Consider the following 17837-nt stretch of genomic DNA (forward strand, 5'->3'; position numbering starts at 1 on the left):
TTAACTTACAACTGATAATGAAATTATTCTTACAATCTTACTATCCCACTACTGCAATAAGCTCCTGCTAGCTCGATCCAACATAACCTGGAATCCTAGCTTGTATCTTGAACTGGGAAACATCGCTATCAACCATATCATTTTAACTGTAGAATACATAAAAAGATTCACAAGAGTGAGCTAACTAGCTCAGCAAGTCACAATGACAATAACTGAGGTTAATCAATGATCAAACGAAATGGTTCAGAGGAATCAAATTTATTGCTAAGCAATCATTAGAATTGGATATTTATTTTAAGTTTTTTAAAAAAACCAAGTTAGGCTGCTGATCAGTCACGCACTAACCCCGAGCAAAGCACACAGTACTGCTCTAATTACTGGATCCAAGGCACTCATTGGCCTAACTTGACCATTTATATGGTCTGACCACGAATCTGGTCCTTATATAAAAACTATCCAATTCTAAAGCAGTTCAATATGATAAACAAACTAATTCAATAAAAGAAGATTGTAATCAACAGTAATGAAACATTTGTATAAAGGCATAATGCATTTCATGAGTATCATAAGGGGTATCGAAGTATGTATAAGAAATGGCCTTCAGCTTGTAGGAGAATCGGGTACTAGAGAAATAATGGTTTACAAGATTTAGTTATTTGATGTTGTAAGGTATGGTGGAGTATAAAAGTTTCGGTATGTTTAAATAATTTTGTTCCAGTGTTTGGTATATGATGAGTATATATTTGTGGAGTAGTATCGTATTTGTGTGGTTTAGTATCTGGTAAATCAATAAGAAATGGTTTACAAAGAATAAGACTTTCGACTCAAGGATCAAATGATGTGGCTCAGGTTCAAGACTGAAGGATTCAAAGTATTTACAATATAAAACATAGCTATTTTGAATATTAACAGTATGTCATAAGAGAATGTAGAAATGTTTGCAATATATCTCGAGAAAGGTTTAGAAGTACTTGCCTTGTCATAATCGATTTCAACTTCACTTGTACTCGTCTAACGACTCTATTCAACAACCACTTGTCTGCTTCTCCTATGCCTCGCTTCTATCCTCTGATCACTTGCTGTATTTTCTACATGCCAATTATATTTTATGTTCACCTACTTCCCTTTCCTACGCCTTGCTTACTCTGCCAGGCATCATAAACATCTATCAATATTCATCTCACATTTTTCTAATCGCCACATGGAGGTCATAAGGTTTCAACTACCCTTCGTTTCACCCAAATCCGATTAACGGATTGAAAGTTATGCTATAAACAAATAACCACCGAACATATAGACTAACAGTCAATCAACAAGTCACATATAACACATAACACGTCAAACAATCAATGACATATCATTTATAAAGGAGTCTCGGATTAAAAACTGGCTTTTGGGTATTCAAAATGATTTTTAAAGCATTTTTCGGAATTAAAACGGGTCGTTGGATAAATTTTAAAGTAATAAACAGGGTTCGGTTGGCCAAATCTGGCTTCAAAACAATTTTATAATAATTATCGAGCCTTGAAAACAATTTAAAATAATATTTTAAAGCTCGAAACTATTTTTTGGAATTTTTAAATCAAAAATAAATAATTAAATCTAATTATTAAATCAATTAGAATTAATTAATAACTAATTAAATTAATTAATCATCAATTAAAATTAATTAATTAAATAATTAAGATTTATTTTTAAATTAAAAATAATTTTCAGGAATTAAAAATTTTGATATTTGGAATTTCAAAATAGGTAAAACATTTTCTGAAAATATTTATAAAAAAATATCATTTTTGTAAAAATATAAGCAGGAGTATGATTTTTGCAAAGTTTTAAAACTAGGATATCAGGTATGCAATCGGTGCAAAACCTCGGGGGCCAAACTGTAATTGTTACAGTCTTCCCCCCTGTCGCCGGAAAGCCATGGTTGCCGGCCATAAGCTTTTCCGGTGACTTGACAACTGCCCAGAACCACCCCAAAATAACAGGACAGGATGCTTATCGATCCGCAAACACATCTGCAAGGTTACAATTGTCAAATAACATGGTTTTTAACCGGAAAACCCGATCGAAGTTCTGCCGCCGGCGGACCTTTAAACTCCGACCAGCATCTTCCTGTTATCCTCCGTTTTCCAGACTTAGCTCATTCAATTGCTCTTTCAACGATCTATTTAACGGCAACAACTAATTAAACTAATAACCCCTGGGTCAAATACGCCCAAGTCTTACTCAAGAACATTCAAACCCTAATTTCAGTAATCCGATAATCAAACACAATTTTTGAGCATGTTATTGAACTCCAAATTTAAAGTATAATATACCAAAATGATCATGAAAACAAGCTCTACAACATACAATCATCAAATCATACAAACAATCTCTCGATCAAAAATTCATAATTTAATTACCAAGAAATTAAAATTTAAATAATTAAATAGGAAATCACCTGAGGTTTCTGGGTTGAAATTGATGGAAGATTTGGATTCTAGATTTCAGTAGCTTCGTTTTGAGTACATGTACGCCAAAATCGGATATCGATAACGCCTCCGAATTTGTGTTTGATTACGAAGAACAATTTATAATTAAAGTATTTTCTCTGTAAAAACTCTGTAAATACTGTTTGCAAATGATTTCTGGTACAAAATAAAATACGGTAGAGACTATTTATAATTACGGAAAATTAGTATCCCGTTGGATCATTCCGGATATAAAATGGTACGTTTATTTAAAAAAACTGATCCAAACGGTACCAGTTTTCGAGATAATTATCCAAATCAATACAATTTGTACTGCGGTCTTGGTCTCAGCGCCTGGTTACACGTATTACGAAGTGATAATTGTGATAGTTTAATAAAAAGTTCCCGTTTATCAAAAATACGAGTTTTATTGATTTACCGAAATGAATATTGTATCGAAAATGTTGCGCCGGGACCCGCGCAGGACAAACCGTACGCCGGATCGAAAAAGTCGAAACATGGAAAATGCTCGAAATATTGCAATTAGGTTAGGAAGGAGTTCTCAGAAGAGTTTCGGGTTATAAAAACTTAAAAACGGATGACGTCGATTGGTTCCCGTTTTTATAAAATATATTTTAAATACCCGGAAAAAAGATTTTATAAAATCCATATGATTCTTATAAATTCATAAATCAACATAAAAATAATTAGGAAGATATGACAATTATCTATATTTTATTTTGGACATATAAAAATTAAAATACTAAATTAATATTATTTTTAAACATCCAAACACATTTAACACTTAACAAATAATTCACAGAATAGATATAATAGCAAGAATAATTACACGATATATCCCGGATATTACAGTTGTTATGCCCAAAATTTGGTATAATAATTTTTCGGGTCGAAGTCGGGTCAATTAAGCAAAATTAGGTCAAAAATGTCCAAATCCAAATGAAATTAGGGCTTTCCCTCTTTCCTAAAAAGGAAAGGGTGAGCCTTCAAGAAAGGAACTTAAGGAGTGTCGTAAGTATTAGGGTGCGCCCTTGTTATAAGAACACATAAGAGATCAAAGGAGGATGGCTAGGGTAGCGCCAACATGCAAAAATGTTAGGGCGCACCCTTATTGCTAGCTTGGCATAAAAGATGACTTTAACATACTTGGATGCATTCTTCTGATATCTCGAAAGGGAAATGGATGATTATTACAAACCTATTTTTTACAGGTACATTGTTGAAGAACTCTTTCCTGTAATGCAACCACAGGAAGGCGGTGTTCAAGGTCAGAGATCTCCAGGGGTATGCCTGAATGAAAGTCCTAATTGGGGATGTGGGGTAAAATTCAGGTGTGTGCTTTTGGAACTCTGTCTATGTAGTCAACGTGTGTTCTCGTTAGAGACTTCGAAGTATCCTATAATTTGCACCCAAAAGCTTGGGATCACTTGTCTTGTAATCTGGTAGAGGCTTTTCATTCGGGGGAAAAGGATGTGTCCAACATTTGGGGTAAATTATGTCTATACATGCGTCCGCAGACTAGAGAAACAGCTGGTACAGGAGGGTTATCGTCGACCGGGGAGGTTCCTTATCAGCAAGGTCTCGTAGCCGTGGACGAGCCTTAGGCCTTTATGTTTAGGCATCATCGGCGAGCATTCCTAGAGCTAGTAGAAGACGATTTTCAGTAGGTTTCCTACTGGGTCTCGGTATGAGAAATCTAAGCCCGTTAGGTTTCTTGTTCCCCGAGATCTATTTTGGTTTGATTCCCTATAAATAGAGATACGTAGGCAAATTGCAAGGGGTCAGAAGTTGAGAGCGCAAAAGAGCCACCACCAACCCTAAACAATCTCAGCCACTAATAAACACCCAAACACCACACTCCGTTTGATTTACCAGCGAAGGCCACCATCATAGATCTTGAATCCGGCGACGTACCTTGAATTTTGTTGCTACCAAATTCTTACGTCAACACTATGCTTATCAGTAGTGTTAAGTTATGTTGTTGTTCATGATCAGTCACGGGATATGCTTGTATGACTATCTCGCTTCCATACCAATCGTGGTTTTCAAATTGCATTTGTTTATTAGGCAAATAAGTATTTTAAAATGCGAGAATTGGCATTGTTGGTAGAGCAATTTTTCATTAATTAATCGAATAATCATTGATTAATTATATTATTTAATTGTAGCATTAATCAGATATAATTTAATTTAATAAATAATTATGATAATAATAATATATATATTTAAATTTTATTAAGCTTCCATAAGGTTTACAAAAATAATACCATATATTATTAGTCCAATGTTAATTATTTTTAAGTGATACTAGGGTAATTTAATTGAAAAACTATTTCAATTACTAGGGATTGTCATAACTGTACGAGAATTTAGGGCATACGATAGTCAACATAAATTAAATTATTATTATTATTATTATTATTATTATTATTATTATTATTATTATTAAGTACTAGCTTATAGTTTGTGCGTTACACGGTTTATAAAATTGAATTTTTTAATTTTTTAATATACATTCATATTGTTATTTCTGATATTGTTGCAATTTTGGTTTTATTTTTAATAGTTTTTTATAATATTGTAGCAACAAATATGTAAATATTTAGAAATATACGGATTTGAAATAAATTACAGTTATATATAGTATAATATCTAACCATATTTCATCTAATGTTGTATTATTAATCTATCATATTTTAGTGTTTGAATAGTTGTGTTTGAATAGTAGTAGAATAATATAATTTTTTTATGTTTATAATTGGTTAAATTTCTATTCATATTCTATCTAGGATTGTATTATGATATTTTATCACAATTGGTGTCTGGATAGTAATAAAATAATTTAATCATTTTTTATTTATGATTGTATTAAAAATATAACCTAAACCGTCTATATTTAGTTATATCTGATCAATGATTGAGATTGTTTTAGCGGTATATGACTAAAATTTTGGATAAGAAGTCCCTTACGTTTATTATATAATAGCCTAAGACTCGTGCGATGCACGGATTGTTTTTAATATTATATCATTTTTGAATTTAATTTTAAGTGAAAATTTAAAGCTTTAAAATTTATTTATTAGAAATTTTTATAATATGATTTGATAATAATTTTAAATATACACGTGTATAATTTAGTGATATTTTAGTTTTAAAAAAATAAGACTAATTGAAAGATAAAATTTTATTGATATTTACTGACATGTTTATGAAATATAATTATATTTTAATTAAAAGGTAAATTTTAGCTCTCATCAATAATATACGAATTATCTTATACCGGCCACATCTAATTAATTATATTCAGATTTAGTTTAGTTTTAATTTCTTTAATTTTAGCGTAGAACAATACTATACATTATTTTATTTTAGGATGAGGCTCGTTATATCAACCAGCTAATTATATTTAATTTATTTTTTTATTATATTTTGCCTCTGGGTGAATATTATTTTATTTTAAACTGAATAGATAATATATTTTGTTTTAACGTGATGACATTAGATCGACCAACTTATTATATTTCAATTTTTTTTTGTTTTAGCCCGGTTTTGTAATATTTATTATTTTTTTAGTATGAGATAGTATATCTTGATTTTAGCCTTAGGCCTGTGATATCAACCAAGTCAAGCTAATTATATTTAGTTTTTTATTTAATTTTATTTTATCATGGGATAAATAGGTAAATACTATTTTCTCTTAGACCGAATGGATAATATGTTTAATTTGTTTTAGCCTGATGACATTAAATGAGCAAAACGGATTTTTTTTCAAATATTTATTTTTGTTTTAGCCCGTTTACTTTTTTATTTTAGCCTGATGACATTACATCGATAAAATGAATTTACTTCCAAATTTTTATTGGACTTTATTATTTTATTTTAGTGTGATACTGCAAATCCAACTAACTGTATGTAGTCTATTTTTAATTTTTATTTCAGATTGGATAAATTGTATAATTTTATTTAGCCCGGTCCGGGTGAATATTATATATTATTTTATTTAAACCAAGTTCATTAGACATATTATAATTCTATTTATATTTATATAATTCTCTTGTAAATATTAATCAAGTGATGATAGTATTTTATTTTAAATATTGTTATAATTATGGTGACCGGACTAACTACCAACCAAATTTTTATTATTTCGTCTTTAATATAATAGTTAGATAGATAGATAGATAGATAGATAGATAGATAAGGATATAATTAACAAATATTTTGATATTTGTTTTTTCTTTAAAATTGTTTTTTATTAATTTTTGTCCTTTGACCCGAATCAGCCAATTTTTGACCTGCATCGACGGATTTTTGACCGACTTTTTCAAAAAATGTACTATGAGCCGATTTTCGATTTATCGAAACGGAAATCGTCTGAAATCTGATTAATCGATATAATATTGTTACGAATATATTGTAGACTTGATGATTTGCTACAAAAACACCTTAGTAGATTTGATTAAGTATAATTGTAGTTTTCAACGGATAATATACTCTATCATCCGCTGAAAGAGTAGCTTATGTTTAAATAAGTTTTGGTAGCACATTCCTGAATATTGTAATGCCTTAAAGAACTAGAAGTTGTAGGATATTTTTAAGTCATGTTGAGTACTAGATTGATATGCAAAATAGGTTGGCTAATTGTAAATATTAGATTTCTTGTAATCTTGCATAAGTGAAAAAGAGTTAATTGTTATGAAGATACTCTCAATGGATGTTCTACAAGGTTTTAATGGATGATCAACTAGAATATCAACGGATGATCAACCAGACTCTCAACGGATGATCCAACAAAGTCTCAACGGATGAATTGTATAATTTTGTTTAGCCCGGTCCGGGTGAATATTATATATATTTTATTTAAACCAAGTTCATTAGACATATTATAATTCTATTTATATTTATATAATTATCTTGTAAATATTAATCTAGTGATGATAGTATTTTATTTTAAATATTATTATAATTATGGTGATCAGACTAACTACCAACCAAATTTTTATTATTTCATCTTTAATATAATAGTTAGATAGATAGATATACAGATAAGGATATAATTAACAAATATTTTGATATTTGTTTTTTCTTTAAAATTGTTTTTTATTAATTTTTGTCCTTTGACACGAATCAGCCAATTTTTGACCTGCATCGACGGATTTTTGACCGACTTTTTCAAAAAATGTACTATGAGCCAATTTTCGATTTATCAAAACAGAAATCGTCTGAAATTCGATTAATCGATATAATATTGTTACGAATATGTTGTAGACTTGATGATATGCTACAAAAACACCTTAGTAGATTTGATTAAGTGTAATTGTAGTTTTTAACGGATAATATACTATATCATCCGCTGAAAGAGTAGCTTATGTTTAAATAAGTTTTGGTAGCACATTCCTGAATATTGTAATGCCTTAGAGAACTAGAAGTTGTAGGATATTTTTAAGTCATGTTGAGTACTAGATTGATATGCAAAATAGGTTAGCTAATTGTAAATATTAGATACCTTGTAATCTTGCATAAGTGAAATATAGTTAACTGCTATAAAGATACTCTCAATGGATGTTCTACAAGGTCTTAACGGATGATCAACTAGAATTTCAACGGATGATCAACCAGACTCTCAACGGATGATCCAACAAAGTCTCAACGGATGATCCAACAGAGTTTCAACGGATGATCAAATTCAAAAAGCAGTTGACAGTGACTTGACAGTCACATGGGTTGATTGTATGCAAATGGAATTTGGCAGCCTATTAACAGGTTTTAGATAACAAAGAAGTATTTCCACTTCGATGCTAACTTGAAGAAATGCAAAGATGCTGGATGGAGAAATGGAGCATCATGTAATTAGACTAAGACACGTTTGTCTTTTTATCATGTAACTTCGTGATATATACACTAAGAGTAGCAAGTTGAAAAAAAGGAAGCAAGAACTGAGAAATAGAAAAAGTTGTATCTGTTAAGAATTTCTCTGTTCTAAGTGTTTCATACTTGTAAGCAGCTATGTGCATTCTTGCATCACAGAGTTCTCATCAATATATATCTCTGGTGGGTAAGTTCAATCCACCAGAAAGTTTTTAATCATTGTGCTTAATTACTTTGTGTTTGAATACATCTATATTTTCATTCCGCACTTTTGCATATTTAAACACTGATATATTTATATTTGTGAGAAGTTCTTAAAATAAAAAAAAACAAGAATTACATTCAACCCCCCTTCTGTAATTCTAGTTGTTATATTATTTGGCAATAATAATTGGTATCAGAGCAAGCTCTTGTCACACTAAGAGTTTAAAGATCAAAGCAACTAACAACATAAGCAGGAAGGATGTTGGAGTAAAGATTCGGTTCTTAAATAAATACAATTATCACCATTGGAAGGTAAAAATGCACCTGCATCTTCTCTTCCAAGATGAAAAATATGTCGATTGCATTGAGAAAGGCCCTCATGTTCCTAGAAAAGCTGCTACAGATACTGAAGAAACTGTAGATGATGAGCAAATTGTTCCAAAATCACAAGCAGGATGGACAGATGAAGACATTGAGCAAGTACATAAAGATAAAAAGGCTATGAACATTATGTTCAATGGTCTTAATGGAGATATGTTTGACAATGTCATCAATTGTAAAACTGCTAAAGAAATTTGGGATACAATTCAAATCATATGTGATGGAACTGAACAAGTGAGGAAAAACAAAATGCAACTTCTAATCCAGCAGTATGAGCATTTTTATTGTGAAGATAGTGAATCATTAAGTGACATCTTTACTAGATTTCAAAAAAATACTAAATGCATTGAAGCTACATGGAAGGGTCTATCAGACAAAAGATTTAAAATTGAAGTTCCTTAGATCTCTACCAAATGAATGGAAGCCTATGGAATTCTCTCAGAAATTCACAAGATTATAAGGAATTCACCTTGGAGATACTATATGGAATTCTAGAAACTTATGAACTTGAGTTAGAACAAGATGAGAAAATAGAGAAAGATAGGAAGAAGGGAGGATCTATAGCACTGGTAGATGAGCAAGAGAGAGGGAAAGAGATGAAGGTTGACGTTGTGAAATCTGCACCAAGTTCTAGGGTTTGTGAAAGCAAAGGAAAGGGGCTAGTAGCTGAGCATGAAGATCATCTTAGTCAAGATGAAATGGAATATATAGATGAACATCTAGCTTTTCAGTCAAGAAGGTTTTCTAAGCTCAAATTCAAGAAGAATTTTGGAGCAACCAAGCCAAATAGAAACATGGTAGATAAATCCAAATTCAAGTGTTTCAAATGTGGCTTGAGTGGTCATTTTGCAAGCGAATGCAGAAAGCCTGATTCTGAGAAAAAGAAGTTTGAGCTTATAGATTATAAAAAGAAGTACTCTGAACTGCTCAAACAGAAGGAAAGGGCTTTCTTAACTCAAGAAAATGACTGGGCTGCTGATGGGATAGATGAAGATGAAGAAACCAGCTATGTCAACCTAGACCTGATGGCTAAATCAGATGAAATAGAAGTCAGTTCTTCAAGCAATCAGGTAATCATCACTAACCTAGCACATCTTTCTAAAGATGAGTGTAATGATGCTATAAATGACATGTCCACAGAGTTATATCATTTGCGTGTTACACTTAAGTCACTCACCAAAGAGAACACAAGAATTAAAGATAATAATCTGTTTTTTAAGTGAGAGAAATGTTGTGTTAGAAACTCAATTTATTGAGTTTGAGAAACTAAAATTAAAGTGTAGTATTGCTAAGGAGGAACCGACTGAATCCTTAAAGAAAGGGGAGATTTTAAGAAAGCAACATGAATGAGAAAAAGAGGTAATTAAGGCTTGGAAATCATCTAAAGATTTCCATACTAAAATTACCAAATTTCAAGGTATAGAGTTTTTCTGTGAGGAATCCTAGAAAAAGTGTAAAGAGAAACTGGATCCTATTTTTGTAGAAGGACTTTCAACGTATGTGGATTCAACGGATAATGAAGATTATCCATTAAAAGATAAAAAGATTTATCCGTCTAAAGACAAAGAACCACATCCGTCGAGTGAAAGAAAGCCAGTTAGCAAAGTCAAGCTAGCTAAGTTAAATGAAAAATATGGATCAGTTTCCAAGAACTTTGTTACAAGAGAAACAAGTCAAGTCAAGGAAAATAAGAGAGCTAATGTAGGACATCTGTCAGTTAAGCAATTGAATGAAAAATTGGAGAAAATTGAGGTTAAAGCAGACTCAAAAAGGAAAAACAATAGGAATGGAAAAGTAGGTATTAAAAAATATAACAACTACACCGCTGACAAATATACTCCTAGAAAAATCTGTGTTAAGTGTGGTAGTGTTAATCACTTGTCTCTTAATTGCAAATCTGTTATGCTTACATCCATGTCTGCACCTCCCTCATTTCCCAACATGCCTACATTGCCTTTGAATGTCATGCCTATTATGCCTGCACAGAATCTGAATGCACAATTTGCTAATATGCCATTTGCACAAAATCCTACTATGATGCATTTAATATGCCTCAAATGCCATTTAGCATGCCTTACTAGAATAACATGTTTGTACAAAGTATTCTATTTCATGTTAACAAACCTGTGCATGATACTTCTGCTGTGATGAATGGTTTTCAAAGCCCTACTCTAATGACTAAGGTTGAATCTCAATCACCTTAGTCAAATGAGGAAAAAGCTTAAGAAACCTAAAAAGAAGGCTAACAAAGCAGGACCCAAGGAGACTTGGGTACCAAAATCAACTTGATTTGATTTTGTTATGTGTAGGGAAACAAAAAAGAATCTTTGGTATCTGGATAGTGGTTGCTCAAGGCACATGACTGGAGATTCTACCCTGCTTATTGAGTTTAAGGAGAGAGCCGACCCTAGTATTACCTTTGGAAATAACAACAAAGGGTATACTGTGGGATATAGCTTGATTTCAAAAGACAATGTCATCATTGAATGAGTTGCTTTAAGGGATGGACTCAAACACAATCTCTTGAGTATCAGCCAGCTATGTGACAAGGGCAACTCAGTAACATTCAATTCTGAAGCCTATGTTGTTACAAACAAGAAGGACAACAAAGTGGTTCTCACTGGAGTGGGAAAAAGAAATGTGTATTTAGCTGACTTCAACTCATCAATAGCAAATTCTAATATTTGTCTTTTCAGCAAAGCAAGTCAAGATGAAAGTTGGCTATGGCCCATGAAACTGTCCCATCTGAACTTCAAGACTATGAATGAATTAGTCGGGAAAGATCTTGTAAGAGGTATTCTTCAAGTTGAGTTCTCAAAGGATGGACTGTGTGATGCCTGTCAGAAAGGAAAACAGATCAAGGTATCATTCAAAAAGAAGCTTGAATCTACAAGTTGAAGAACCTTTACAACTCTTACACATGGACTTGTTTGGACGAGTCAATGCTCAAGGAAAAGATATTGCCTAGTGATTGTGGATGATTTCTCAAAGTTCACTTGGACATATTTCCTAAAATCTAAAGATGAAGCTAGTGAAATCATTATCAATCATATAAGGCAAGTCAACAATCATCCTGATCTCAAAGTTTGAAGAATCAGGAGTGACAATGGAACTGAGTTCAAGAATTCTGTGATGAGATTTTTTTGTGAAGAAAATGGAATCATGTATGAATTTTCAGTAGCAAGGGCTCCACAAAAAAATGGAGTAGTGTAAAGAAAGAACAGATCTCTTATTGAAGTTGCAAGGACAATGCTAGAAGAATCAAAGTTACCAACTTACTTTTGGGCAGAAGCTGTAAATACAACATGCTACATGTCAAGCATAATGCATTACTCCCTATCAATTGTTCAATAATAGGAAACCAACACTTAACTTTCCACATGTCTTTGGATGCAAATGTTATATTCTAAGTGTAATATCCGGGATATATCGTGTAATTATTTTTGCTAATAAATAATTATTATGTATGTTCGGTATTTATTCTGTGAATTATTTGTTAAGTGTTATATGTGTTTGGATGTTGAAAATAATATTAATTGAGTATTTTAATTTTCATATGTTCAAAATAAAATATAGATAATTGTCATATCTTCCTATTTATTTTTATGTTGATTTATGATTTTATAGGAAATATATGGATTTTATAAAATCTTTTTCCAAGCATTTAAAAACTATTTTTTTACAATCGGGAACCAACCGACTTCATCCGTTTTTACGTTTTATAACCCGAAACTCTTCCGAGAACTCCTTCCTAACCGAATTGCAATATTCCGAGCATTTTCCATGTTTCGACTTTTTCGATCCGGCGTACGGTTTGTCCTATGTGGGTCCCGGCGCAACATTTTCGATACATTATTCGTTTTGGCAAATCAATAAAACTCGTATTTTCGATAAACGGGATCTTTTTATTGAACTAACACAATTATCACCTCGTAATACGTGTAACCAGGTGCTGAGACCAAGACCACAGTACAAACTGTCACTACACCATATATAGCCTCTAGCAACACCCAAAAAAAAGTGTTAAAATGGCCAAAAAGTGTTAGCTAAGGCAAAAAATTGGGCTATGGTTACACTTTTTAAAAATTTGGTGATGTTGGATTTGCTCATGCTACAATAGGGGTCTATAATAACACTTTTAGAACATTTAGTAACATAGGTAAAAGTGTAACCAAAGACCCCCTATTGTTACACTTTCAGTATCAATGGTAACACCAAATAAGTGTAACCATAATTCTATTACAACACCCCTAAACCTTTAGTAACACCAAAAAACGTGTTACAATAAACTATTTTGTAACATTATTTTTGCTATTATAACACAATACTGTAAAACAATTAAATTGTTCATATTTATAGCTTATTGTAATAATTTTTTTATGAATGCTCATTATAATATTTTTTTATTGTTTTTCCAATATAAAAATTTCATTTGATGACACTTTGCAACATAAAAATTTTACATACATATTTAACTTGCCGTTACTCAAAGTTTAAATTCAACAAATACAAAGTTTCAACTCAAGCAAAATAAACAAAATCTTCGGACCATTGGTAGGTTCTGATTTGGATGCAGTTCTTCTTGAAAAGTAGACTTTGAGGATTTACTCCTATTTGTAACGTTCACCTGGATATTTAAAGGCTTCCAAATATCAGTTTTCCTCTCCCTTGTGCTAACTCCGTTATCTGGTCCTATATAATATATATTCATAATACATATAATGTTAAAAAATACCAAGAGAAAAGCATGTGTGCTAACACTTTTAGAGCTCGAGAAAGTAGAATTCTTACGGTTATACCAAAAGATATATGTTATACTACTAGTTTACTTTAACCTCGTATTATGCAAATAGCATTAACATTTGATCAAAAAAACATCATTCAAAAAAGAAATATAACTAGCTATGCACATACATGTCTGGCATAAGAGAGGAAATATAAACACAAACACACAGAAGAAACATATGAAATGTATAGTGTGAAATAAAAAGTTTTTACCGGGACATGACGTTAGCTGGGTGTTGTAAATGTAGAGTCTGGTGATCAAGACTCCTTTTATAGTCCCCTCGTGACTAAAGGTCATTATTTCAGATCTTTATCACTAGAGAATTGAGAAATAATTATTGAAACTACAAGAGCAACTAAAGTAATGAATATAAACTTTTTAACCAGTCAGTGATCCACCCAATTATTGTAACATACTCCCTATGTATTCCGCCTCGTAACATAGTCCCACTTTGAACATGGACTCCTAAATACATTTATTTATACTGCTACATGCTCAGAGAAAAAGGTCCTTCGCTTTCAATCAAAATTTAATATATTTATTAAGATACACAAAATTGACATGCTCCACTTTGTTGTTATTAGTCATTTTTCGGGTCAAGTGTATTTCTGTGGAAAAATAGCTAACAATATCCAAACAAGGTGTTCAAAAGGCTTCAGCGGGAACTTATTCATGAATAGTCTTCTGAAAGGAAATAAACTTCAGATTATGGGGATAGACACACACCCGCTACTCTCTAGTAAACGGAAAATTAAATAAGTTATCGTTTCCAATACAGATTGCACTAAGAGCATGGCGAGTAAAGTTTGGAGCTTTGGCAACAAACTCGAACGTGTAGTAAGTCTTTCCATCAACGTCATGCTGTAACTGTTAGGGCGAAAACACGCGCTAATATTCACGCAAGTATACGCGTTCGCAAGTAATATACAATACTTTCTAGTTCGTTCCCACAGAGACTCAGACTGAATTATTGTCTAATTTAACTCACTCACCAATGTATGATTACTTCTCAATGTTAAGATAATAACACTTAAAATTGTTGATTAAATATTAACTACAATTAACTACTTAATTAACCACTTAACTAACACTTCAATTTATCAATAATAAAACACTCATGAGATCACAACTTCATTATTACTTCCTTCTATAGCCATCGTTATTACCTTTAGCATGTGACAGTGATGATATTAATCGAATAACACGAAACTGATAAAAGCCAACTTTCATTGTACTAATACCATTCTACCAAGCATCCACAATTAAGATAGAAGTTGAATAGTCATCAATTATGTTGAGTTCCTATATGTCTACAGAAATTGACAACACAACGATTTAAGCACAAGTTATTCCTTTTGATTACATAGGGCAAATAAAACTGTTAGAGTTACCCACTAATCATGCACAACATACATGAACCTATACTAGCATGGCAAGTTCTAAATCTCAAGATCCACCGTCGCTTCACAAGAGATTAACACCCTATCTTATATATTCGCGACGCACATAAGAAGAATACGCACAACCAATACTAGATATCATACAATCATCACACACTAAAGTATTAAACAATTAACTAAAGAATTCCATAATAAATCCGTTGCAACCCCATGATCACGATTAGCCCATAATAGCACTTATCGTCATCATGGGTTCATATGAAATCATGACACACAAACACAAGAAAATAATAACTAAACTAATTATATTAAAACAGAGTACGTCACAAGAGTAAATAAGTTCAAAGCAAGAAAACTAGCATCCAACGTTACAACGAAATAAGAATCACAAGAAGATATGCTTCCTCTTCGTTGCAGTGTGCTAAATCGGTCTTCTTCCTTATCTCCTTCGCTCCTTGCGTAAAAACACAATCTTCTTCAATCCACACTTGTGAAAACGTCTCAAATCTACTTATATAATAGTCCCATAAAACTCAGATTACATAGAAGTGGAAACCAAACAGAAGTAGAAGTCCAGATTTATTATATCTTTTTTCCCGACCCTGCGCGGCCGCTCAGCATAGCTGAGCGGGCGCTCAGCTTGCTGCGCGGCCGCTCAGCAATGCTGAGCGGGCGCTCAGACCTCTACTGGAAAAAATCTGATTTTGCTCCGTTTCTTCGCCGTAATCTACCCGTTTCTTTCCTCTCGCAATGGTGAACACATGCCAAGGCTTATTCTTGATGATTCCTCGCCCGAAATGCAACTAAAACCCTGAAATGCATAAACACTAGAAAAACGCATCAAATACACAAAATACTTGATTTCAAGACACCAATTTAAGCCATTTTAAGACGTTCTAAGTGGTATAAAATGCCACTTATCAGTAACATGAAGAGGATAATGCAACAGGGTTTTGTACATATATATAAAAGCACCTATTGGAATATAGGAGCAAATTATGTTGAAATGAAGAGGATAATGCAACAAGTCAAGGGTACAAAGGGACGAACCCATTCAGTAACAAGCCTAAGCGTTGGAGGGGGCTGGGTTTTTTTTTAAAATATGAAACACAAAATTTTGTTTTATCAGTAGTACACAAATATATACCTAACATTACAATTGTTCTGGTGTCTTTGCTCATTACAATTGCTCTCGGGTGTCTTTGCTTAACTTTGCTCTTGACCTCTCTTGTAAAAACTCAATCTCTGAAGCTTTACTTTAGTTTTAAAATTATAAAATTCAATTTGACTATAGTTCTATTTTTATGTCTTAAATTGTTAATTAGTCCAAATAACTTAAGCAAACTAAGTTTTTTAATGATGTTTCAGGAAGCTATAAAGCTTGTAGAGGGTTTTATACCAACTTTTGCTATGTCCAGGATGTTTCTGAGCAAGTCTACAAAACTTTTTAATATTTTTGAGTACGTTTACAACACTTTTAAAGGTCAGAATTCATTTCCTCAACTTTTTAATGATTAAATCATCCTAGTTGGATCCCCCTCACTTAAAATCATGCCTCCACCACTGTATGTACAGATGTTTAAAAGTCACGTAGTGGATTATGGTAGCACCATTACGTATTCAAATTGTGGTTATTTTATTGCTATCGTAATTATCCACCAAACCACAAGCATTAGAACTATCATGTTTGAAGAAATGAAAACAAAGGAGAGGGCGGGGGAGACAAAGACACAGAGAGGGGGATGGAGGGAGGGAGAAGCGGAGATGGGAAGGAGTTTTAGCGTAATTCACTTTTATTTTCATAAGATAACTGCATAAAGAAGTTTATTTAGTAAGTTCACCTCTGCTGCTTCAATTAGTTGTGTCTTCTGTGACGGAGGAGCCAAGACCCTTTTTATTAGAGCTTCAGGAACCTATACATAATGGATCATTCATGATAAATATATAGCTAAAAATAAAAGATCAGACATCCCTGCTTCAGATACAGTGTTAATGGTTAAATCTTATTGATATCTGCAATTAGAATGGAAATGAAAAGTAGGAGGTACAATTTACATCTCGAGGCGAGCCAAGGTCATGAACGTCCTCTTTGCTAGTTGGGAATACATTTACACTGACATTTTCCAGTGGTTCAATAACATCTTTGAATACTTTATCCTTACCTTCAATGACTATTTGCTGCTCACATAAAGGAAAAGATGATAAAGCTCAAAGTATGACAAAGTAAGGGTACTACAACAAAGACCTGATCCGAAGACCAACTATTTATGGGCACACTGCAAGATTAAGTAGCCGAATAGACCATGAACTTGCCAAGTTTCAGCGGTATTAAAAATAACACTGTAGTAACAACTACCTGCCACCCAAATGGATAGACAAAGAAATACCCATCCTTCTTATCTGTAACTCCTAAAAACCCTTTCTTCATTTCTGCAGCAACTGAGCCATATCAAGGGGTGTCTTACAAAATCAGCCATTATCATAGGCATTCTTGAGTGATTTTAATACAAATAAATAAAGTTTGCAGTAGGAGAGTCATGTTACAACTGACACATAATCAGCATTCGCAGCAAGTAAACAATTAGACATATAATTAAAGCATGTATTGTTAAGTGCACTTTTTCAAAAACTACTACATACTTAAAACCCAATTCAATTTGCAAGATTTACAGACATAAAATCAAGCTAACACTAAAAAATAAAGATTAAACATATCCAAAA

The 17837-nt window shown here is 32.4% G+C and overlaps 1 protein-coding gene across 1 annotated transcript; it reads right to left on the reverse strand.

Annotated features, from left to right (window-relative positions):
• Positions 1-13294: 13294 nt before the first annotated feature.
• On the reverse strand, positions 13295-17544 carry LOC141698408 (psbP-like protein 1, chloroplastic). The gene is made up of 4 exons (XM_074503093.1): positions 17473-17544; positions 17172-17294; positions 16958-17029; positions 13295-14577 (listed from the first exon to the last, which is right to left on the reverse strand). The coding sequence occupies exons 1-4, from the start codon at positions 17542-17544 to the stop codon at positions 14446-14448; spliced, it is 399 nt and encodes a 132-aa protein (XP_074359194.1). The 3' UTR covers positions 13295-14445.
• Positions 17545-17837: the final 293 nt, after the last annotated feature.

The sequence above is a fragment of the Apium graveolens genome, chromosome 11 (genome assembly GCF_009905375.1).
Source record: "Apium graveolens cultivar Ventura chromosome 11, ASM990537v1, whole genome shotgun sequence".
In the NCBI taxonomy this organism is placed as follows: Eukaryota; Viridiplantae; Streptophyta; class Magnoliopsida; order Apiales; family Apiaceae; genus Apium; species Apium graveolens.